The 26,360-nt window shown below is 39.4% G+C and overlaps 1 protein-coding gene across 13 annotated transcripts in view; it reads right to left on the reverse strand.

The window, feature by feature from the left end:
- Positions 1-26,360, reverse strand: part of LOC149260897 (uncharacterized) — a 291,502-nt gene that overhangs the window by 92,055 nt on the left and 173,087 nt on the right. For 6 of the 13 annotated variants that reach the window (XM_089421314.1, XM_089421306.1, XM_089421307.1 and 3 more), the window contains 6 exons: positions 18,762-18,885; positions 18,595-18,651; positions 18,443-18,497; positions 18,305-18,359; positions 18,119-18,178; positions 17,940-18,029 (listed from right to left, as the gene is read on the reverse strand). In XM_089421314.1, coding sequence (XP_089277440.1) covers positions 17,940-18,029; positions 18,119-18,178; positions 18,305-18,359; positions 18,443-18,497; positions 18,595-18,651; positions 18,762-18,885 — 441 coding nt within the window. Of the gene's footprint in view, positions 1-17,939; positions 18,083-18,118; positions 18,179-18,304; positions 18,360-18,442; positions 18,498-18,594; positions 18,652-18,761; positions 18,886-26,360 lie in introns of all 13 variants that reach the window. The other 7 variants (XR_016258345.1, XR_016258344.1, XM_089421328.1 and 4 more) reach the window with 5 other exon arrangements.

Raw genomic sequence — 26,360 nt, forward strand, 5'->3', positions numbered from 1 at the left:
TAATTTATATGTGTATTATCAAGTAGGTTTTCACCAAGGGTCAAACCCCTTCTCTTGGTGGGGCCAACCTGTCCAGTTTAGATCCAAGATGAAGAGTAAAATATCCATTTAATTCCTTTTGATTTTGTTGACTTAAATACTGACCGCAGCTATAATATTTCAACACTCCCTCTTAGCTAGGGAGGTATTTCTCCTTGACTTCCATAGATGTACATACCATGAATAAAATTTCTCAATTCCAACAAAATATTTGAAGGCATCCCCGCATCAGCGTAAATAAAGGAACTAGTCACAGACTAGTCCTTGGCTCACCAATCTACCAAGTAACTTGGAGTCTTGTTAGGAACCCCAACTAACCCATGGTGAAACCACACCAATCTACCAAGTCTCCACTTGGAGTCTTGTCAGGAACCCCACTTGACCCATGGTGAAACTCGAGGCCCATTTACCACTAAATGGTAAAAATACTTGCTTGATGTTATAAGGCACAAGCTCAACCCACTAGTTAAACCCCATGGCAATATGATCAGAACCCCACTAACCGAGGGAGCAATCTAGGCCTTAATGCTAATTAGGTCAATCTCCACAACCATATTACATGGTTTCCCAATCAATATCCATGACTTGAGGGAGATCTCCTTAACCATATTACATGGTTTTCTGGTCAATACCCATGACCTAAAGGAGATTATCCGCCCCTTGATGCTACAACATCAACACTCCCTTCAACCAAGGGAAGCATTCTCAATCACTCCAAGCTTGTCCTAGCAGAATGCAAACTTCATCCAAGGACAAAGGCTTTCAGCAACCAGCTCAACTATAGAAATAAATGGGAGCCTCACTACTCCTTTTGTACCATGTGCTTCGACCTCTCATCATGGTAGTCTCTCACACTTGATGAAGCAATTCTGCGGGTAGCTTCCGAAGCCACACTGCTTCACAACTCGCCAAGTTGTAATATGTTATGCTTAGGAACTAGTCACAGTCTAGTCCTTGGCTCACCAATCTACCAAGTAACTTGGAGTCTTGTTAGGAACCCCACCTATCCCATGGTGAAACCACAGCAATCCACCAAGTCTCCACTTGGAGTCTTGTCAGGAACCCCACTTGACCCATGGTGAAACTCGGGGCCCATTTACCACTAAATGGTAAAAATACTTACTCGATGTTATAAGGCACAAGCTCAACCCACTAGTTAAGCCCCATGGCAATATGATTAGAACCCCACTAACCGAGGGAGCAATCTAGGCCTTAATGCTAATTAGGCCAATCTCCCCAACCATATTACATGGTTTCCTAGTCAATATCCATGACCTAAGGCAGATCTCCCTAACCATATTACATGGTTTTCTGGTTAATACCCATGACCTAAAGGAGATTATCCGCCCCTTGATGCTACAACATCAACACTCCCTTCAACCAAGGGAAGCATTTTCAATCACTCCAAGCTTGTCCTAGAAGTATGCAAACTTCATCTAGGGACAAAGGCTTTCAACAACCAGCTCAACTATAGAAATACATGGGAGCCTCACTACTCCTTTTGTACCATGTGCTTTGACCTCTCATCATGGTAGTCTCCCGCACTTGATGAAGCAATCCTGTGAGTAGCTTCCGAAGCCACGCTACTTCACAACTTGCCAAGCTATAATATGTTATGCTTCATATGGTAACAGTTTCCTACTCATCATGGCAGAAACCAAGTTGAATCAATGAATCGCTGCAATTGTTCGAGACATATCTCAATCCATATCCAATTGTACCATGTCGATACCTCAACAACGCATGTTGCGTCATATCCCTTGGCTCAACCATAAACTAACCAACTTGAATCCATTACCACAGCTACTTTCTGGTCAACCTGACTTGGTGCTCCCTCTAATGCTTAAACAAATCCTGTTGAGACAATCCAAGTTGCTCCCTCTGCCATTCAACGTCATTAGATTGTATACCATGGGAAAGGCTATGGGCTTGTTGTCCATCACCCAAATGCTTGATCTTGTAAATCCACCTTGAAGTCATCATTGATTTTCTCCACAGATCTAAAAAAAATGACATCCCTCAAACTTGTTGGCCAACTTGCTTCTGGAGTCCTTCCAATCAGTACAATTTCTTCCTCACAAACACAAATCACTTGTGGGAGAATCCTCTTGCCACAAGCTTTCTTTCATTCTTCCAATGCTTCCGACTGTTGCCAAAGCCATGGTAGCCTTCACAATGTACCTACAGTCCTCGTTACGAGACCCATAGAGGAGATTATAACCCAGCAAAAGAAACAAAGACAATAGGCTAACAAATCAAAACAATACTAATCAAGGAAGATGCATATAGAGTACTTATCTTTTGAGGATTGTAGGGAATTGTTAACTCCCTTTTGCTCCTAGCCTATTTGCAAAAATTACTAAAATCTATTTGCAATCTTATCAACCTAATAAAACATATCACCATCGTTATCATCAACTACTAATACTTTTGTAGTGTCATTATTAGATCTCTTCTATGTAGATGCTCATCATCATCATTGTTTCAGTTGAGGAATGATGCTTTCCCTTCCTCTTCCTATTATTATTTCCTTCAAGACACTTGTCTTGGTAGTGGTCGTACTTGTTACAATGAAAACATTGAATTTTCAACATATATTTCCCTTCCTGAGAGGGAGGAGGTCTTCTTCCTGCATTCCTTTGAAACCTTCAAAATTTCTCCTACCTCTACCATTGTTAGAGTGGGATGCAAAAGCTTGATAGTATTCCTCTTTGACACAAGTCTAGATTCCTCTTGAGTACATGAGGTCCATAATTCCTCAAAGCTTGGAATATCCTTTCTGCCACAAATACTAGAAGCAAATGAATCCCATGAGTAAGGCAAACCATTAAGTGTTGTAGTCACAAGTTCTGTATAAGAAATAACTTTATCAATAGCTTGAAGTTGATCTCTCAATTAAGAGATACTCATGAAATACGAAGCCACAATATCATCCTTTGTCATTTAAACATCATGAAGTTCATTCTTCAAACTCATTTTTTGACCAATATTGTTGATGATATACAATCTAGCTAGGCCATCATACATCTTCTTTGAAGAGTCCAAACAAGAAACATATGGAATCAAATGATATCTAATAGACTCAACAATAATCCTCATGGTTGTGATTTCATTCTTCTTGTACCTTGTTTTTCCTTCATTATCTCGTGGTTTAGTAACCTTGCCTTTCACATGCTACAAAACATCATTCTCTGCAAGAATAAGATCAATTTTTGTCTTCCATGTCCTGAGTTGTGTAGTTCTTTCCAACATGTTTTTTGGCTTAGTATAGGAACCCATTGTCATAGATCTAGTCAAACAATCATATCGCAGAAGTAGATATCTTCAAGAGTGATCTCAATGCCCTTTTTCCTTTCACCAAAAGATCTGATTCCATGTTGATTTTATAGTGCAATTAAGACAAACACAATTTTCTGCTAGATAATTACTTCCAATGATACAATTATATCTTTAGCACATTACAAATCATTCAACAATTACACTTCAGAAAATTTCAACCATGAAAGTAGTAGAGATCACAGTAAAACAATGATTCACAAGAGACAAATAAATTTATCATGGGAAAACCCAGCAAAACTTTTCTTAGGAAAAATTGTCCAATTCAATCAATATGTACATCTAATTTTCCAGTCAAAATATCATTTCACTGACCAAACCAAATTCCAAGTCAAACCAGTAAAAGGAGAGAGAAAAAGTCAAACTTCTGCTCACAAGTCAAATATGGTCAAAGAGGCTGAAATTTGGATTTGCTATTGCCCCTAGTCAACTAAGGTCAAAGTTGTCAAAATTCGATCAAAAAGGACTATTTGACTTGTGTTCAAAGAGATTCAACACGAAGAGTCAATGGCCAGAAAATCAACCCAAAAATTTGGTCAATCTCTTCAATCAAAGATGGCAGACTATTCGCTCCAAAGGACAGTCAAAAAATTGGTCAACTCAGCGAGGGTATCTTTTAAGGATTGAAATATTATACCTATTTATAATATTATAGGCGACTATTCTAGTTTGAAAAGTCATACGTATAGAATGTAGTCAAATAATCAATAAAAAAATTGTAATTTACTATTAAAATTGGTATTTTTTTACAAATATCATCCATACACCATATATATGTAAAAAATGGGCGAATTTTTAAGCAAATGGGCTAATAATTTTTTCAAAAAAATTCCAAACAGTAGCCAATTAGCCAAATTTCGCCCCTAAACTTTTCCCTAATTACGCAGCCCAGAAATAATCAAAGCTCATTGGTCAAACTTCCAATTTCTTCCTCCTTTGTACGTGTGAACAAAAGATTAGATTCGTGTTGATTTGTGGTAGCATCGGATGTGCTCTAGCCACAAAATTTGGTGGAGAGGTTGGGGCACATGAGATCTCCAATACCCAGAAAGGGTTTGGGCAAATTCTAAACAATTCAGGAGATATTAAAATAATTAATATTTTTAATGGAGTCCCTAAGTCTAAACTTAGGGGAATTAAAATATTAATGTGGATTAAGATAGAACTGTTAGAATGGTCCAAAAGACATGGATCAAGCCAGATCTAATCTTAGCCGTTGATTAGGGACTTAATCTCGACCGTTGATATGTCAACGAGAAAAGTATAAGAGGGGACTTGAGGTTCACTTGGAGAGCACACCAGATGATCAGTCATTCTATTCTCTAGAGCGGGGTTTGCTAAGACAGATAGAATCAGTGATCGGAGTTGCAGCTGAGGGGCATTGAGTACAGAGAGACAGAGAGGCAAAGATAGTGTCGAGAAATCAGCGCAAGAGACAGAGAGAGTGACGCAGTAGCAGCGAAGGCCACGCAGAGGTAGCCAGGAGATGCGCAGTGCTTCAGAGAGGGCGGCGTTGTTGATGCAGAGGACCAAAAGGCTGACACAGGGCCTCCTGAGGCTGACGCAGGTCCATTCACGGTGACACAGGGCCAACATTGGGCAGAGAGAGGTTGACGCAGTCCAGAAAGGCAAACGCTGGGGTTTTTGGGGCAGATTGGAGCTGAGGAGTTGCCAGAAGGTTTATCTGGGGTTTTAGCCGGGACATTTGTTTCAAACTGAGAGGTACTACTGCCAAGGAAATTCTTTGTTGGGTAAGTGGGATTCGGTACCCAGATTGTACTCTGAAATTGCTTAATAAGAAAACCCTTAGATAACTGCACCGGTTTTCCCGCATTGGGTTTTTCCAGGGAAATTGGTCCAAAAATAACGGTGTCATTTTGTGTGTTTGCTTTTGTTTCCTTTATTTGATGATTTATAAATATGTTGAGCATGCATCGTTGTTTATTTTTAGTATTTACATTGTAAATAACTTGTTAAGTAACGGAACAAGCAGGTAGGAATAAATCAGTAAAGTGCATGGAGGGTTTCTAACTGGTAGACTTAGAAACTTCAATATGGTATCAGAGCCAGGTTGCAGATCACAAGAGAACAGAGGACATCAGCCAAGCAGAGCAATAGCAGCAGAAAACAGTTGTCCCGAGTGATAGAAGTTATTTCTAGCAGAGTAGGAACAAGAGAATGGTGACTCAAGGGAACGGTGATGCAGTGCCTGCGTCATCAAGGGTGAGCCAAGAAGACGCAGTGCAGAGGCTGAGAGAGGCAAAGGAAGACCCATGCAGAGGCTAAAGGCCTGACGCAGTTGGCTAAGGAGGTCGGGTTGCTGGTGCCGGGATTGCGCAGAGCCTAGGAGCTCTCACCTTCAGGTTGTTGGGGTTGAGGAGGCTGTGGGAAAGTTGCAGAGTGGAGTTGGTGAGGTACTGTAGTCAAAACAATACCTGACAGGTCAAGGCCAAGAGGAGGGAGTTGCTATTGAGGCTTTCTAGGCGAGAAATCCAGATTAGTGTTGCGGTTGCACAGATGATCAAAGTAGGGGTCGACATCAGTAGAAGGATTTCCAGGAGGGAAATCGAGACTCAAAGGGAGTCACATCGAGAACTTCCAGGAGGGAAGTAGAAGAGCATCATGGCACTACACAGAGTAAGAGACCAGGATAGGTTGGACGGAGCATCAAACTTCGCAGTCTGAAAAGCCAAAATCTTATTCGTACTTAACAGAAATCGTGTCAAGCAATTTGCCTTGAAGACAATAGCTATCCCAGTCGACCCAACTAAGAACGACAAGTATGAGGAGGCAATGGTGAGGGCCAAGAGCATCATCCTTAATGGGGTCAAGGACCATTAGTACCACACATTGCCGAGAAGAAATGGCAAATGAAATGTGGGAGGCCCTAAAGAAAATGTACCAGCATACTTCTGTGCAAAGAAGAATGTTACTAGAAAATCAGTTGAGGTCATATCAGATGAAGAAGGGAGAACTGATTGACACCTTCCCTAGAGGACTGAATGAGATCCGAGATCAGTTCTCTGCCATAGAAGCCACGCCAGATCAAGAATTGATAGTGAAGGCAGCCCTGAATACAGTCTCAGAAGACTGGGAAGTATTTGTCCAGAGTATATTGGGCAGAGAGACACTTCCACCTTGGGATGAGATGTGAGCAGCTCTTTGCCAAGAAGAGATCAGACGGCAGTGAAAGGTGGGAAGCAGCAGTAAGGGGATCAGAGTCAAAAATGAAGAGGAGGAAGATGTTTCCCTAACATCTGAGGGAAAGCAAGAAAAGCGAAAGAAGAAGGATCTCTCCAAGATCAAGTCCTTCCACTATGGGGAGCTGGGTCATTATACGACCCAATGTCCAAGGAAGAAGAGTAAGGGAGAGCCTTCCGAGACAAAGGCAACGCCAGCAAGGGCAACGAAGGAAGTGTAGACAGACGATGACTGTGCCATGAGTGCACACACACCACTTGAGCGGAAGTGGGGAGACATTGAGCTATAGTCAGGCGGACTACAGGCGATGACGGGCAAGATCCTCGAGGTACCCAGCCTCTTGGATTAGACCTTGCTACGGGGGCCCCGAAGAGGATAAGCAGGACTGGCTCATGTGGGTAGAGACGAACACGGATGGAGTAGCAGAGAGAGCTACAATGCAGCATTCCCAGGACAGTGCGAGGCTAGCACACTGCAGCAATGCGAGAGGCACGGGAGTGTTGCACCAGTGCAGGATGGCACAGAGAGGGGTGCAATGGTGCAAGATGTAGGGAGTTATTGCAGTAGCACAGAGGTCAGAGAGGGAGCACTTGTCAACGGCAAAGGGAGCTTCAGCATCAGGGAGGTTTCTAGCCCAACAAAAAGGTCAGAGTTGGGAGATCAATTACTTACTTCTCAGTAATTGAGTTGCAGTGCAACAGTGGCCAACACGATGCAACATGATGAGAGGAGTTGCAGTGCGGATGCAGTGTTGGGAGAAAGGACCAACAGCAGCACGAATGCAAAGGGAGTTGTCATACAGATGCAGCAGTGGTAGTGGCAGAACCATGGGCAACGGTACAGGATACAGCAATGCAGAGGATGGTGGGCAGCAGGCCTAGCATCAACAGAGGGACCGATGCCGGATGATCAGAGTATTACTCAGTGAGGAGTATTGCTAGAGCACAGTCCTCGCTAAGAGGGAGTGTTGATTTGTGGTAACATCGGATGTGCTCTAGCCACGAAATTTGGTGGAGAGGTTGGGGCACATGAGATCTCCAATACCTAGAAAGGGTTTGGGCAAATTCTAAACAATTCAGGAGATATTAAAATAATTAATATTTTTAATGGAGTCCCTAAGTCTAAACTTAGGGGAACTAAAATATTAATGTGGGTTAATATAAAACTATGTTAGAATGGTCCAAAAGATATGGATCAAGCCAGATCTAATCTTAGTCGTTGATTAGGGGCTTAATCTCGGTCGTTGATATGTCAACGAGAAAAGTATAAGAATGGGCTTGAGGGTCACTTGGAGAGCACACCAGATGATCAGTCATTCTATTCTCTAGAGCAAGGTATGCTAAGAGAGATAGAATCAGTGATCAAAGTTGCAGTTGAGGGGCATTGAGTACAGAGAGACAAAGAGGCAGAGATAGTGTCGAGAGATCAGCACAGGAGCCAGAGAGAGTTACGCAGTAACAGCCATGGCTCATGCGGGGCCACGGAGAGGCAGCCAGGAGTTGCGCAGTGCTTCGGAGAGGCCAACTTTGCTAACACAAAGGGCCAGAAGGCTGAAACAGGGCCTCCTGAGGCTGACGCGGGTCCATTCAAGGTGATGCAGGGCCAGCGCTGGGCAAGGAGAGGTTGACGCAGTCCAAAAAGGAAAACGCTCAAGTTTCTGGGGCAGATTGGATCTGAGGAGTTGCTGGAAGGTTTATCCGAGGTTTCAGCAGCGACATTTGTATCAAACTAAGAGGTACTATTGCCAAGGAAATTCTCTGTTGGGTAAGTCGGATTTGGCACCCAGACTGTACTCTGAAATTGTTTAATAAGAAAACCCTCAGATAGTTGCACCGGTTTTCTCGCATTGGGTTTTTCTGGGGACATTGGTCCAAAAATAACGGTGTCATTTTGTGTGCTTGTTTCTATTTCCTTCAGTTGATGATCTGTAATATGTTGAGCACCCACTAGTGTTTATTTTCAATATTTACATTGTAAATAACTTGTTAAGTAACGAAACAAGTAGGTAGGAATAAATCAGTAAAGTACATGGAGGTTTTCTAACTAGTAGACTTAGAAACCTCAACAATTCGCTTGAGAGAAGTCAAGTTGATCATGTCAAATGAGGACCACTTGTCTACTTTTGAGCCTACATGAATAATAAAACATCCATTTAATTCTCTTTGATTTTGTTGACTGAAATACCGAAAGCAACTACAATATTTCAACATAAATCTCCCAACAACAGGGTTGAAATATTGATGTCATGTCGCCATAGGCATAACGAGTGTAGAGGGCTCCAAAAATCAAGGTCTAGGAGTTGGCCCCTAGGTCTCTATGAAAATCATCCTGAGCATCCCAACTTTGTGTTTGGGGCACAAAATGGTTCTCATGAGTCTCCTAGTGGTGTAAATGTTTGGCCCTGCTCCAATGTTGAGAGCATTGAAGATGGTGCTAGCCCTCCCATGTCTAAAGGCAAGAGAAAAACCTCATTTGAGCCCTGGATCAACTGCCAAACCATGTGATCACTACTAAGCCAGTTGGGGGCATGCTAGTCTAGGTGCAACAACCCATGAATATAAAGAAAATGCAGGAACATTGTGGGTATTGAAGGTTCCCATGGCTATAAATGATGCTCTAAAATTGTCTGGAGTCCCATGGCTCTCAACGCATCACTTATGGGTCTCAATATGTCCCCATGGAGGACCTCGACACTAGTTATGTTGCTCAAACATATAGATGGTACCACATGCCAATTACACACAATATGCAATGCTGCATTTTTTACCATGAGCTACAATAATCATTATTGCATCTAAGTGAACCAAGATTGAAAAAAATGGCAAATTAACACTTCATATAAGGTTTTTCTTCCAAAATTGGGGCCTTAGTCACGTAATGGTGTAACCTCCCTTAGTAGGGGTGGTTAATAGATGACCCTATTAAGTGCTCTTAACCCCAAGGGAAAGTGACAAGTCCTTGGTCCACCATTCAATTGATAGGTGCCATGTGAATAATGATGGAACGGAGGGGAGATGACATCATGGCCAAGTGTCGTGGTCAAAGGGATCGGTTGTGATGAAGTACCTCATCCTAGATGTATTGATGTGGAGCGAGCAACCATGGATGCATGAGTTAACTCAACCTTTTCTTTTTCCACCCCTTTATATGCCTTTTACTCTTTCTTGACTTTTTTTGTATGATTGCTCATAGCTCTAAGAATGAGAGCTTGCTTTGTATGATGTATAGCAATTATTACCCAGTTCAAGATGGCGCAATTCATCACCCATCAAGGGTTGGAACATGCAACGGTTCATTGTCTTCTATGGGATAGGATAACATTGGCCCATGAACCAGAGGATGACCATATGATAGAGGCAGAGCTCATGCTTGGCTTTTGCCCACATGCTAATTTGTAAGTCCCGACCATCTTTTGCATTTTGATTATTCTTTTGTTTTTCTTGTGGCCATTATATGCTTTTTTTGTTTCTTCCAGCTACATCAACCTCCAAGGGTGCATTCCCAGGCCCTACCAGGGTATGAGGATGTGTGGATGCCAAATCCCAACGAACCAATGGTCAGTGGAATGCGAAGAAGGGAGGAGGAATAAGGGATTGTAATGTAAGATGGAAAGTGCTATGTATGAAGTAGGGATGGTTGGAAAATCAAGAGACTTATGTATTATAGATGATTTTCCTTAAACTTTATAATCACTTGTGAATTGTGTTGGCCTTTATTACTTTCATTAGTTCTTGTTCATCAAGCAATTAAGAAAGCAATGATGATCAAAACAAAACAAAGTATACAAGATATAGGATCCAAGCCAGTGCAAAACCCCTCTAAGGGGAAAACCCAGAAAGAATGCTTCTCTCCTTATAGAATCTTCTTACAATGAGACTTCCAAGACCCTAAGACCAAAGCCCAAGATCCTCCCCACAACCAAGTCATCCCCCCCAAAAAATTCTTCTTCAAGGCAACGTCCAAACTTCAACCTACTGCAACCTCGTCCCAGATTTTTGGCCCTGCAATTTCGGCCACCTACAAATGGTAGCCACAAAACCCTGGGCTTCGCACGTATGGAGAGAGATAGATGATCCCAAGACACTTCCACTTATTTTCTTCATCCTTTCCAACACTTTTTCTCCTTCTCTATTCATAATCCCATCACATGGTACAAGGAATCTCATCCTTGAAGCATTCTCATAAGAAGAGTCAAATTGATAAACCATCTTTGTCAAGCATATATATCATTACCAACATTGTCCTTGAAGGCCTTAACTAGATAAGCTCAACTTCATTCGAGACCATTATGCTAGGAGGCATTGCGTGAGTTGCCACACTACCTCTAAGGCACATAGCCCTTCTAGATGTTCACCAAGTATGTCCTTTTAGGAATATTCTTATCTTGGATTTCCAATCCTGAATCCTCAAAGAATATCGGTCCTCTTCGACTACTCTTATCTTGGATGTCCTACCTCATCCTCAAAGAGTATCAATCAACAACTTTTTTTACTAGATTCTACAATCCATAAGAAGTTCCAATCTAAGATGCTTATCCAATCCTCTAGACTCCATTCTTTCTTTACGACCTTCACTAAGACTTACAGTTGTTAGTCCTGGTCTAGTACATGACCCATAAAGACAAGAACTATCTAACACCACTCCCTCTCAATTAGGGAGGAGATGTCTACCAAACCAAGCTTACCTCTCAAGTACTCAAGCTTCTTGTTTGGTAACACTTTAGTCAAAATATCAACTACCTGTTCATCTGTAGATAGATAGTGCAGCTCCATGACCCCATCTCATACCAAGCTTCTGACGTAGTGGTACTTATGATTTATATGCTTCGTCCTAACATGAAATGTCGGGTCTTTTGTCAATCTTATGCAACTTTCATTATCACAATGTATCCCTGTAGGTAAATTCATCACCCATCAAGGGTTGGAACATGCAACGGTTCATTGTCTTCTATGGGATAGGACAACATTGGCCCATGAACCAGAGGATGACCATATGATAGAGGCAGAGCTCATGCTTGGCTTTTGCCCACATGCTAATTTGTAAGTCCCAACCATCTTTTGCATTTTGATTATTCTTTTGTTTTTCTTGTGGCCATTATATGCTTTTTTTGTTTCTTCTAGCTACATCAACCTCCAAGGGTGCATTCCCAGGCCCTACCAGGGTATGAGGATGTGTGGATGCCAAATCCCAACAAACCAACGTTCAGTGGAATGCGAAGAAGAGAGGTGGAATAAGGGATTGTAATGTAAGATGTAAAGTGCTATGGTACTTATGATTTATATGCTTCGTCCTAACATGAAATGTCGGGTCTTCTGTCAATCTTATGCAACTTTCATTATCACAATGTATCCCTGTAGGGCTAAGCGGTCCTTCGAACAAGTCTGATAATAATTCCCTGATCCACACTGCTTCTTGATAGACTTCTCTTGCGGCAACATATTTAGCTTCAGCACTACTCAAAGCAAATGTATCCTATGTTCTGCTCATCCATGACACCACGGAAGACCCTAGGTTGAAGCATCCAGCTATTGTGCTTCTTCCATCTATCTTACTACCACCCCAATCTAAATTTGTATATCCCATGAGTGGGATTTCATTACCAATATACATGAGGCAATGATATATGGTTCCATGCAAATATCTTAGGATATGCTTGGCTGCAATCCAATGATCATGTTTTGGCGCCATCTAAAATTGACTTGGGACATTTACTGCAAAGCAAACGTTAGGTCTTGTATTCACCAAATACATCAAGGACCCAACCAACGATCTGTAGCAAGTAGGATCCATCGAACTAGAATTTGAACCACTAAACTTCTTTAGATTGGTAATCATAGGAGTCATCATAGGTTTGTTATCCATCGCACCAAACTTATGAAGAATCTTGATCACATATTTACCTGGCCAAGATATATTTCACCTCGCTTCTGCCAAACTTCTATGCCCATGTAGTAATGCATAATCCCAAGATCCTTCATATCAAACTCGATTGTTAACTGCTTCAAGCATTTCTGAATTCAATGCTCTAAACCTATGATAAGTAGATCATCCACATACAAGAGTATGATGACTGGTTCACCCTGGACCACCCTGATGTATAAGTTAGGATCTGCAAAACTCTTGGTAAAACAAACTCTCAATGGGTATGCACCCATTCTTGCATACCAAGATCTAAGTGCTTGCTTTAAGCCATATAGAGCTTTCTTCAACCTACAGACATGAGTCTCCCTCAATGTAAACGTTTTCATCAATATAGTCCCCTAAAGAAATGTTGTCTTAACATCCACTTGATGGATGTTCCATCCCATAATAACAATTAAAGAAACTAGTGATCTTATTGTTGTGTATCTAGTTGTAGGAGCAAAGGTTTCTTTGTAATCAATACCGTATTTTTGTGAGAAGCCTCTCGCTACACACCTTGCTTTGTATTTATCAATGCTCCCATCCACAATGTACTTTATCTTGTAAGTATATTTTGAAATGACTAAGATTTGTCACTTGGCCTAGGGACAATCTCCCAGACATCATTCTTCATGAGAGATTGGTATTCCTCCTGCATTGCATTCCTCCACTCTTGATGTTTAGTCGCATCTTCATAGGAAGAAGGTTTCACTTCAATGAGCTTTGTCATATATGTAGCATACACAAAATACCTTTCGGTAATTTTCTTTCTCTGGAGATCCCCTTAGTTGTGCATCCTTCTACTTCTTGTAGAGTAGCTTTCAACCAAGCAGGGCTCTTTCGTATTTATGGAACAATTGCTTGTTGCACAAGTTCACTTGGACCTTCAACATCTTTTTGAGTAGATGTTTGTTCTTGACCATCATTGTCCCTTGAGATTTCCCCAAAGACAGGTATCTCTTCTTCATTAGAGTCGAGTGGAACATCTTTTGATTTCCCGTTAGCTATATTTTCTTCTGACTTAGTTTTCGGAGAATCCACAGTGAAAATCATTTTTTGTCAACGTTTCAAATCCCAACTGGAATCCATCAATTGAGCTCTTCTTCTATCAAGCATTCCTGAAGTCCTGATGATGGATCCCAGTTGGGATTTGAAACGTTGACGAAAAATGGTTTTTACTGTGGATTCTCCGGTAACTAAGTCAAAAGATATAAACCACAGATGTCTTAAATCCAAAAGCTATATTTCGATCAAACAAGACATCCTTGCTTACTTCAATTTGACAATCCTCCTTAACATAGATTGTGCATGCCTTTGATGAAGCACTATACCCAACAAAGCTTCCCTTTAGACATGTACAATCCAACTTCTTTCCATTGTCCATGGGTATATGAATATACACAAGACACCCAAATATTCAAAGATGATCCACACTTGACTTCTTTCCTCTAAATGCTTCTTCTGAAGTCACATTGTTGAGAATCTTGTGAGGAGTTCAGCTCTGCAAGTAAACAATTGTCATGCATGCTTCTCCCCATAAGAATTGAGGGAGATCTTGATCATGTAGCATAGCCCTGACACATTCTTCAATTGTTTTATTCTTCCTTTTAGCCACGCCATTATGTTCAGGATTATAAAGAACAATTAGCTCCCTCTTAATCCATACTTCCTTGCAAAATGTTATTAGTTCTTTGGAGGTGTATTCTCCACCATTTTTGGACCTGAGAGTCTTGAACTTTCTCTCAGTTAGATATTCCACTTCATTCTTGAATTCTTGAAACTTCTTGAATACCTCATGCTTGTTCTTGAGGAGGTATAGCCAAGTTTTCCTAAAGAAATCATCAATGAAGGTCACATTATATTGATGTCCACCAAGAGATTTCATTGCGATAGGTCCAAAAACATCTGCGTGTATGAGATCTAAAACTTCCTTAGATCAGGTATCGCTTGTTGAAAATGGCTTCTTCATGTTCTTGCATAGAGCACATCCCTTACAGGACCCTTCATGATCTTCCTTTAATTCGGAGTTGTCATTGACCATTTGACTTAGAGATGGAAAAATCTTATAGTGAAGGTGTCCATACCTTCTATGCCATAGTCCGGAAGGGCTTACATCCAAGTGGACAAGAGAATGTCCCTTAAAATTCTATATTATGTCCCCTCACAAATCCCAATTACCCTAGCATTATCAATACTAGATCCATTACCCCAAACCAAAACCTTGCTATCAACAAAAGTTATTTTATCACCCTTATCCTCTAGATAAGAAATAGAAAGTAAGTTTTTCTTCAAACCTGGAACATATAGAATATTGTTGAGGTGAATACTTCCACCAAACTCGAGCTCCAACGAAGTAGATCCAATCCCTTTCACTGGATAGCTCTTCTTGTCTCCAAGTTCGATTGAGTGAGAGGAGGCTCCTTTTGACAAGGTTTGAAGTTGACTGCATTCTCCTGTCATGTGTCTGGAAGAACCACTGTCAATAACCCATACATTCTTGTCCTTGAAAGTGTCAGATAAAGCGGAGAACAAACTTCCATCTATTACTTCCTTCGCTAGCTTGGAGATGATCTTCAATATGCAATCCTTGATAGATGTAGCAAGATTCCCAAGAAACTTGAAACCCTTCCTTATAACCCTTGCCATAGTGCCAACTAAGATGTGATCTTCAGTCTCCTTCTTGCACCTTAGCTCTGATACCATGTTGGAAAATCAGGAGACTTATGTATTATAGATGATTTTCCTTAAACTTAATAATTACTTGTGATTTGTGTAGGCCTTTGATTACTTTTATTACTTTATGTTCATCAAGCAATTACCAAAACAATGAAGATCACAAGAAAACAAAGTACACAAAATATAGGCTCCAACCCATGGAAAAACCCCTCCATGGCGAAAACCCAGAAAGAATGCTTCTCTTCTTATAGAATCTTCTTATAATGAGACTTCCAAGACCCAAAGACCAACGCCCAAGATCCTCCACAAAACCAAGTCATCCCCCCAGCAAAGTCTTTCTCAAGGAAACTTCTAAACTTCGACCTACTGCAACCTCATCCCAGATTTTTGGCCCTGCAATTTCGACCTCCTTCAACTACAACCACAAAACCCTAACTTCACACGTGTGGAGACAGATAGATGATCCAAGACACTTTGAATTCTTTTCTTCATCCTTTCTAGCTCCTTTTCTCCTTTGCTATTGCAGATTGAACTTGTGTGAGATGTGTATCTCAAACGACGTCGAGCTCCTTGTATTTATAGCCTTCTTGAGGGGTCAAATAGCCCTCCCTTAGGTTGACTTGTCCTTGACTAGGGACGTCTTGGTCTTGGAGGAATTAACGGCTTTTTCTTGACAAAATAAATATTTTTCTTTGTTACAATGAGTCTAAACTTGAGCATGAAACCCACGCTTTACATAAAATATAAATATAAATTTTCTTTTCTTGATTTTTCTTTCTTTATACAAAGTATACAATGTCATGATTACAAATAGGTCATTATGAAGATTGAACCTAGCTACAATTTCCAACATGGATAGATGGGGCTTTGCTATGTCAATCATGGTTTCCCAAGTAGTGCCCCTTCCTAAAGCCATGGGCCATTAGGGGAGGTCCCACTGGACTAAAATTGAAAATTAACCCTCCATTTAAGGTGAGGGAACAAGACTACCGCGAAGAGCCTTCTTTCTTCCAAATGGTCCATGCCAAAATGCCCAAATACAAACAAGCATAAGCACCCGATTGCAAAATGAATAAAGTACCTTTTAATCAGTTGTCAACCTTCCAACATGTGCTCTTGACAAATGGGCGAGGAGACATATGACTGATGTAGGTGGCAAAGATATGAATGGCACATCACATTGGCTACAAGGTGGTTGTAAAGGGCAATTGGCTACCAATAAGAAGAGATGAATTGGAGAAAAGTTTCTCTTACAAGTCACCTACTTTTGGTGGGTGATACCCTCCATCGTACATTGTTGTTATCTCTGTTTAGTATAAAAATAACTCTCCCTACTCAAAAGATATTATCTCACATATTTTGAAAAAATTCCCAATGACAATGTCTCCAGGAGATTGTTTCTACATAGCATTTCGTTTATAAATGTCCTATTTCTTTGGGATTTAACAGGAAGTTTTACTATCTATTTTTTTTTCACTACCCGATTACATTATACATATATGAGGCAATGATCTATCCAAACACAATACCCTCAATTTCATCACTTGTTTCTTTCAGCATGTCTCTACAAGTGGTACCAATAAATGCCAGTGATGCTATTCAATTCTTGAGCTTCTTGGTTGTGGATGTATGAGATGACAAATCTCCTCTCACCTAACCAACAAGGCACATTGAGCCTAGGAGATCTCACTCATGGACCACAACATGCAAAGTACTACATATGAGGGCCACTCAAGTAGTGAAACTCTCCTATCAATATTATATTACTTTATAGTTTTTCTTATGGAAGTTTATAATTATCAGTTTCCATACTCTTTCAATGGATACATCACAATGCAAATGAAGTTATGAACCAATCGGTTCATTACATATAGACAAAAACATCTCTTTTCCCTCTTTCGGCTCTACTACTTTTATTTAAAATGATGACGTTGATGTTGAGCTAGGGTCTCACACCTCTTATGGTTTTCCTCATCCACTTCACCTAGATCCTGCACCTCTTTTATTTTATTGTTGAATCTTTCCACTTTGCTATCTTTTTACTATTTAGCATCTAGAGTGTCATAGGATTGACCATTCATTGTACTCTCTGGCACCTATTGATCCACTTCTTGGTCATCTGTTGGACATTAATGCCTCGTGTTTCATAACTACCAAATAAAAGGAAGTGTCATAAGCACTATTCAGAAAACAAATAATTGCTTACCACAATAACATGCAAAACATGTCTTCCTTTTGGTTGTTAAACTTTGCCTCACTCTATTTGAACAAAATATCTTCTCCTGTATTCTCCATTCTAGAAAAGTGTTTCATTTTGGACATCAACACGTTCACATCATGAAAAATTATTTCATGATCTGTACATGTATTTTGTCCAGTTTATCCAGTATATCCACATTCACATTCCCTACAGTTTTTGCTAATTTTGTTGTAGATCCGTGCTGGGCAGAAATTTATAGCTAGTTATGCACTGCAAATGTCTAATTTCGATTAAAATTATCCTTTCAAATTGTCCAAGTGTCTTTTTCTGCCTTGTTTAGCATTTAGGGAATTGAAATAGAACTTAGAAATTGTGGACCAATAATTTGTAAGTAGCTAAGACTGTAAGTGTGCCTCAAGCTGCTAGGGTGAATGTGTAACCCAAATACTAAAGCAGTTATCTTAGAAAAAGTTTCCCTTATAAGTTATTACCTTTCCCTAAAATACATGGACCCATAATGAAGCAGCCCATTAATCAATGAAATAATTACTTACAATTACTCGTCATTATGCAAAATTTAACGCACCTTGAATCTATCAAATCAATGTTTGCTTCAACCAATTTCAAAAGGAACCGGAAATAGTCCTTATCCAAGAGATGCATCTCGTGTACAAATCTGTAGACAAGGAAAATTGACCGCATGCAAGTTTTGTCAGTGTTGCTCCAACCCTAAAACATAAATGAAAAAAATTAATCAGGACTTACTTCAAATTTTCTTTCCACACACAAAGGTGAATTGATGGGGGCATCTCTATATAAGTATTCCTGACAAATGCAACAAAACCTTGATAAGAACAAAACCCAGAGGAAGAAACACATGCTAAATACTATAACATTTTCAGCCCAACAAAGGCAATAAAAGTGTATTTGGAGAATGTAGGAAGCTCGTACTTTTCTGTTGATTCCACTTGCTGGATCTCTTTCATCAACGCATCTCCATCTTCATCTTGTACACAATGGCAAGAAGAAAACTGATTTAGGACAGAGTCTCAAAAACAAAGAGGAAATAACGACAGAATTAATGCATACGTGAAAAACCTTTTATGCAAGAATTAGCACTTGGTGCAGGGGAATCCAAAAAGACCTGCCAACCACATAGCCCGCTATTAAATAAGAGTACAGAAAGAAGGAATAAATGTTTACATTTCAACAAACTAAAAGAAAATAATTGCTTTCTCTACCTCAGATCTTGCTCGTTCATACAGAAGCATATATGCACTATTCGGCTTATCATATTCCTGCAAGCAATATGCTCAAGATAAATATGCAAATGAAAAACAAAGAACGAGGAAAAATCATAAATTAGAATGAAATTCAACAGTGCTTCGAATCTAGAGAATATTCTTACTTGTGGAGAATTTGTTTTGAGGAAGTTGTCATAAACATCAACAGTAAATTTTCCTCCAAAGCAATCCTTTTCTAAATTTTTGAGATCATATGCTTGAACTTGCTTATCATCAAATGACATCCACCTAGGAAAAAGAAAGAACCCTGTCAGGATGAAGTCCACTGTTCCATTGAAGGAAGTCGCCTTGACCTATTTCATCTCTACCAGACATTAATATAAATTTCCATTTATTTTTATCTTTAGCTAGCAATACTGGAAAAGCATAAAATTGAAAGAACCATTGCATTGTATATTAAGAGAAAAGCATGAAATAATATTTAAAAATTCAAAGGGATTATACAGTTGAGCTCCTGATAATTTTTTGTATTTTTTTTAATTAGGTTTTTGGTGTCCCTAGTTGCATGGTACAGCATTGTATGGAACAGTTCAGTTTGGTTCTGAATTGACATAAAACGATCTAAAGCACCAATTGAAACAGGTCTTGCCTCCAAGCTAGTCGGACTGACCAGTTCCACCAGTTGCAATAACACTGATTTGAATATGGTATTTTGTTGGCACATGATTTCCCACCCATGGTTTGAGTATTGGCTCCTTATCTACAAAAGAGGGCATCTCTTTCATTTGTAACCAGTTGAAGAATATGAGAAAGCACCTTGTCTATCATATACTTGTGTTTTAAGTCTATCTTGATCATTTTTTAAGGTTTTGCTTGTATAATGTTAACAAGAGCTTCTGTATGAGGTGGATCAAGGAGCCACGAGAAGAGTAAATTTGCTATAGCTGGAGAAACTTCATGATGTAAAAATTACTTCTTGGTCCTTCGCCATTTATTCCTAGATCTAGGTATTCAATTTATTAAATATTCATTCAGTTTCAAACCCTTACTTTAAGATAGGATAGAAGCCACTTCTTGCTACTTGGAAGAGTTAGTCATACACTCTCGTCTCCACCAAGATCGTGGAGCATCTAAGTGTCTCTTGAGGGAACTTTTTGGGTAAAACCTTATGGTTGCCTTGAATCCCTCATTGTGAGCACCACAACCCAAGTGAAAGTCAAGCACTGGTCTAAGATTTGACGGGTTTAAATTATTAGATTTAGATTGTTAACTGGAAATTTTGAATTCTGCAAATCTCTGCATTTACTAGCTAGATCTTAAATTGATTTGCTGTCATACTTTTCTCTTCAGATAAAATATATCACACATCACTTAAGAGATTTCTGAGCAAATTTGTGTGGTGTGTTTCACGTGACTGGCATCTAAAAGCCACAAACAGCTAAATGACTGGGTATTTCCGACTTCTTTTGGGAAGCAACCCTTGGTGGGTCTACTATTGCGGACAGAATTAAAAACATTATTCAGAAGTAAACTGCTATATAAGGGTTTGACACTGGTTTGGCACACATTATTCATCTCTTTTGCAACTTTTGGTCCTCTTTCTGATCCTCATATTAACGAGTAGAGAATCGATGCTTAAAACCTTTTTGTGATCTGCTGTTAAGGCTCAAATGATTCACTATTTTATTATTGATCACTGCTGCTCACAAAGATTTGAAGATAATTTTCTTCTGCAATTTCCAGTGGTCTTAAACAGATTTGCTAAAAATCCTCTTCCAATGCTTTATGATATATGGGATTTGAATTATAAATCGGAACTCATTTATGATGTAGGGGATTTGAATTTCTTGAATGTCTCATGGTTTATTGCTACACATATTTCATACAAACTTAATTAATGCCATAATAACCAAACAATTTGGCAGATTTGTGCAGCATCCCTTCGCTGTGTTTACCCCTGCATTTGGCACTGAAGAACAGACTCAAACTAAATCTGTGGTTTTTAACACACTTAAGGAACTAAAAGCAGATGTAAGTCCTGGCTTTACGTTTACAGGTCTGTTTCCTTATCTCGTCGGTGACTAGTTCATAACTCTGAAATCAAATCTTTTGAATGTCTTAAATCAAACACTTGTTCTGATTTGTTAGTTCAATGAATCACCACTTTGAGAAGTGAGCTTGAATCTTAACGCATTAACATATGAACAGATGCCTGAGGCATAAATTGACCCGTAATAATCACTGAGTATTGCTCACTGTTCCCTACGGACTTTACACATAGCTAGGAATGTAAATAGCTCGGATTTAATCCATTTTCACACTCTAAGTCACCACATTCTGCCCATTTTTGGCTTGAAATCCAAAATTCATTGAATGTGAAGATTTTTCGAACAAGTTCAACTTCAGTTCCGTAAATTGCAAATTGAACCCAAACTTGATCTCAAACTCAAACTCCAAATAGAATAAAGCATGCGAATTCAATGAAAGTTGACCTTGGAAATTTGCCTGTAAGTGTGCGGATTCAATGAAAGTAGACGTTGGAAATTTGCCTGTAAGCACACGGGTTCACTGAAAGTCGATGTCAGGAACAGAATTCGGCAGAGTATAAAAATAGTTTCTGAAAAAATCAAACTCTAGCTGCCTGCTACGTGTGATTTTCATTTCCCCCGAGGCTTTAGCCATCCAAATGCTACTATTGTTTTCATTCCTTTCCAGCATCATTTGCAGAACACACGTCCTACACTAATGATCAGTGTTGATAATATTGGTATCGGCATAATATCGGCGAGGCTCCAGAAAACATCTTATCAGCAATATCGGCGTAAATATCGGCAAGCATAAAAAATCAATTTTTTCAGATTTTTAAACATAGCCGATATTTTCAAAATATGGCGATATTTTCAAAATATGACGATAAAGGGGATTTATCTGGGGAATATCTGAATGCCAAATTCGTTCTCTCTGCGAACGGGCCGCCGCTTTTGATGAAAAAGGCAGAGAATCAAATTCTCGTTCTTTTGAAAACGATTTTTTAAAGAGTTCTGGACCTAATTCCTTCCGAACTACACGTATCGTACTTTTATGTTTACAGGCTAAAGTTTTAGCACATGATAATAAAAGTATATACTTTATACGATATAAACCATCTCGATCAAAGGATCCACTGTAGTAATGAAAAAGATTTCTCCAAATTTGATCGAATCGATCGAGGATATCATCATCTGTTAGACTGGTCCAAGACAATTTACTAATTGGCCGCCCTGATATGTCACAGAATTTTTCTGTAGCCAATAATCCAATTATTGGTACAATCGGAACTATTGGATCCATTTCATTGGTAATAAGAACGGGGATGAATAACTCATCTAGCGTTTTGGTTCTGACCAAAAGAGGGTTCATCCGAACCCTCAAAAAATAACCTGGAGAAGAAGAACAATTCTTGGATAATTGATGAGAACAGACCCTATACGGTTCGGACCAAAGATGGAAATAAAATTGCCGAAAAATTAGAAGATAATATCTACATTTTTTAACTAGGAGATCAGCACCCTTTATAGCTATAATAGGTCTTTCGCCATATCTAACATAGTGAATTTTAGGATCCTTCAACGACCAGATACTTTTCAGTGAATTTCGACGAGAAAAAATGATAATATGTTTTATCTTTCGATGAAAATGAGTTCGCTGAGGGAAAGATCCATGAGACAACGATCGTGAATGAGAGGATCGTTTAAGACGGGAAAATAAAATGGATTCGCATTCACATTTGCCGATATTTTCAAAATATGACGATATTTTGCCGATATTTTCAAAATATGGCAATATTTTGCCGATATTTTCTCGGCGATATATCGTTTTGCCGAAAATATCATGATATTTTCGAATATCGCCAATATTATCAACAGTGCTAATGATAATCAAATGTAATTTATCACAATTTAATTTTATTTAGTCCGTCTCTCAATCACATTATAGGGTCTCATATTGTCCTAAAAGGTATTAATTTAATGTATAAAAGGTAAACTCTATATCCCATTTGATAACCATGGCTAAACAATCTTATCCTTATTAATTATGGTGCAATTTGTTATTGTTATCAGTGCCTTTATATATAAACAATAAACCTTGTTTCTAATGAAATAATATGATACGATATATATTTTAAGTTGTTAGATGAATTGTTCTCTAATAGGAAACTGGAACAACAATTTTTTATTTTATTTCATATATTTTTATGATTTTCGAAATTTTGTATATGTGGAATTTAATATTGAATTTCATGATGCGGGAGCATCCAGCCAAAAAGGAAATTATTGTAAATAATAGAAATAGGGGTCATGCATTAGTTAATTAGATATTCTCAAATAAAACTAGGAGAGCTTTTAGGCATAAAGGAGTGGATGTGGATCTTTAAGGGATAAGGATAGTTTTCTATTTCAGAACAGGAATAAAGCTGAAAAGATGCTTTTCCATGTGTATGCATTGCATGTAGAGTTAGAGCTTTTAGTTGAGTGATTTTGGGATTTTTTTATCATGCTAAGTTTAATAAATTATGGAGCCTCATAGGCATTGAAGGCAAAGGAAGTGTGAGAGTGAGGGAGTGAGTGTGAGAAGTTCTCCTTGGGAGCCTTCGGGCAGTTGTAAAAGGGCCATAGATTTGTATATCTGGCCATGAATGTAAACCTCTTGTGAATATTTGTTTTATGTGAATATAAGTATGATTTGCATGGACATGGTTGTGTTTAACAATTTCTGAGATATGGTTCTGCACGTGGTTGCAGAAATCGGTGTTATATAACATTGAATCGCATGAAGTGCTGATGATGTGTGTTCATTACAGAATCCGGTTGTTTGTCGTTTTTTTTCAACACACAATTGTGTGAGTGTCCGAGACTGTATTAGCGTGGAGAGGCCTTTTGAATTTAGGCATAAAGGAGTGGATGTGGATCTTTAAGGGATAAGGATAGTTTTCTATTTTAGAACAAGAATAAAGCTGAAAAGATGCTTTTCCATGTGTATGCATTGCATGTAGAGTTAGAGCTTTTAGTTGAGTGATTTTGGGATTTTTTTATCATGCTAAGTTTAATAAATTATGGAGCCTCATAGGCATTGAAGGCAAGGGAAGTGTGAGAGTGAGGGAGTGAGTGTGAGAAGTTCTCCTTGAGAGCCTTCGGGCAGTTTGTGAAAGGGCCATAGATTTGCATATCTGGCCATGAATGTAAACCTCTTGTGAATATTTGTTTTATGTGAATATAAGTATGATTTGCATGGACATGATTGTGGTTAGTGAATTCTGAGATATGGCATCATCGAATTTCCTTTGATATATAATTAACTCTGTGGGCGGACAGCGCATTCTAAATGCTGTGTATGTATGTTTAATTGCCAAAGATGTGTGTTGTGCATGCGCTTTAATTACTAACTGTGGCTGTCCGAGTTATATGTCTGCCTGTATATTCATCGGCGAATGTATATGGTCATCGGCATTATTGGTCGAACAGCGGAACCGTGTAAGTATTGATCACTATATATATGGAGGAAGAACGAAAGTCATGATTGGCAGCGACATATTAAACCCGCATACAAGGTTATCGGCCGGCGGTTGCTTGCACAATACTGCATGAGACAGAACCGTCATGCAGAGGTGGAGCCACGGCTAATTAAATCAGAGTCGCAGCGGAACCGTGGAGGTATATAACCATTGCATAAGAAAATATCAGTTCCGGAGGATATCAGTTTGAAGGTTCATTGTTTATATGCCTGCGATATGTTTACTTGCGCGGGAAACTTCATTGGCGTAAAGAGAAGGTTCTATAAGTTTGTCATGCCTGTGGCCGACAGTTAACCTGTGACTGTTATATATATTTCGACTACATAAGATAGTTGGACAGCGGCATAATTGAAGGCGGCTTCTAAGTAAGAGCACTGAGTTATAGCTGCATCAAATTGGAGGAGCAGAGGCATGTATATGCCTTATGCATGGTAAGGGATGTTCATATATACCGATTCTACATATTCGGTGTAGCACGAAGGCGATATATAGATAGTCATATGATATTGTGTTATGATGAGAACCAGCCGATAGCCAGCGTGAGACCAAATTAAAGGGGAAGAATGCGCCATTATGATGCCATTTGCACATCTGTGTAGAATTATGATGCGGACATGCGTAAGTAAATATACATATAATGAATCCGCATATTTGATACGTTTCTTTTAGAAATTGTATGAAGAGCCTGCGTATCAAACAAGCAAGGTCTATAAAGCATGGTTTATAAAACTTTATATGCATGATGGGAGAAAGATCCTGGTAGTAACGGCTTGGGAGTGGCCTGGGCTGCATCAGGTGGTATCAGAGCTAGAATGCTCAACTAAAGATGTTTGTTTTTTTTTAGAATTGAAGTGTGATGAATGATTTTTAAATTTGATATGCAGACTACACAAGTGAACAGGATTGCAGAAAAAAAGGGAGGACAAGATCATGCAAGATCTTAAGAGGTGAGATTATTTTTCTGATTTGAAATTTGTAATTGAAGTTTATGGTTGCAGAGAAGTGGCAGTGAACCTGAAGAATCCAATAAGGAATTGGATAAAGAGGACAACTGAAGTGTTCTCAGGAGAGAGAAGGAGATTGCAGAAGCCTAGAGGGAGCAAAGGTGTTGCTCAGGAGAAGGTTCCAGACAAAGGACCGTGCTTACCAAAAGACTAAGTAAGGAGAGCTTAGTGAGGTAAGATTGCAGCCAGGAGGACTAGCTGTTGCAGAGGCTTGTTGCAAAGGAGAATCAACAGAGGTTGAATAAAGTTGCAGATGAGAGAAGCTTACAGGAGCAGTAGAGGATGCTCGAAAGGTTCCAGCAGAGGACCAATGATTACCAAAAGACCAGATCCGGAGGGAAGGATTGGTGAGGTAAGTGGCAGCAAGAGAGCTTGCTGTGGTAGAAGCTTCATGCAACTCATAGGTGAGGAACTTATGGCGAAGGAGATGACTACTGAAGGTCATAAAGGAGAGAGCAGAGGTTCAGAAAGAGGCCACAGAAACAAAGAGAAGAAATATGCCAAGGCGAATGGCATAAGACAGCAGTTGACTCAAGAAGAGTATGAGAAAGAGAAAGTTGAGATAGCAGTTCAGCTTGAGCTATTGATGGAGTTGTTACGGGAAAATGAGAAAGACCAGAGATATGGGTTATTGATGAGGAAGAGAGTGAAGTGGCAGAGACTACAGCAGAAAAGAGATTTACAGATAAGCATGCAGTTAACAGAGGAGAAGATCATTGATGATTTCTTGAGTTATTGGGAAAATCCAGATCAGATGGATAATGTAAAACCATGTATTTTTGTAGCTGACAATTGTGATGTGATTACAGGTTTTACTGAGGAGGATGTGCAACCTTGTGCAACTGTTACAGCACAAGAGGAAGTTCGTGTGGATGCAGAAGAAGTGGATGAGTCTATAGCATGGATAAGTAAAGCAACAGTTGAGACTGTTGAACTCTGTGATTTTCAAACTCACAGCTTGTGTGTGAATGCAGGGACTGTAAGTGATGATGAGATGCTACAACAATGCCATAGAGAAATTGCATTGTTAGAGTACTGGTTGGAAAATCCAAGATATGACAGGGAGATTGCAGAAGAAAGAGTTCAGTACAGTGCACGAGAGCAGAAAGATATCCTAGAGATAGATGATAAGAAGGCGAGAGTAGCTGACAGTCTCATGGTGAATGCGAATCAGCATACTGATGTGCTGACAGAGGAGCTCGGAAGAA

The sequence above is a fragment of the Pinus tabuliformis genome, chromosome 6 (assembly GCF_031772625.1).
Source record: "Pinus tabuliformis cultivar Carrire ecotype Pingquan chromosome 6, CPIR1, whole genome shotgun sequence".
NCBI classification, from domain to species: Eukaryota; Viridiplantae; Streptophyta; class Pinopsida; order Pinales; family Pinaceae; genus Pinus; species Pinus tabuliformis.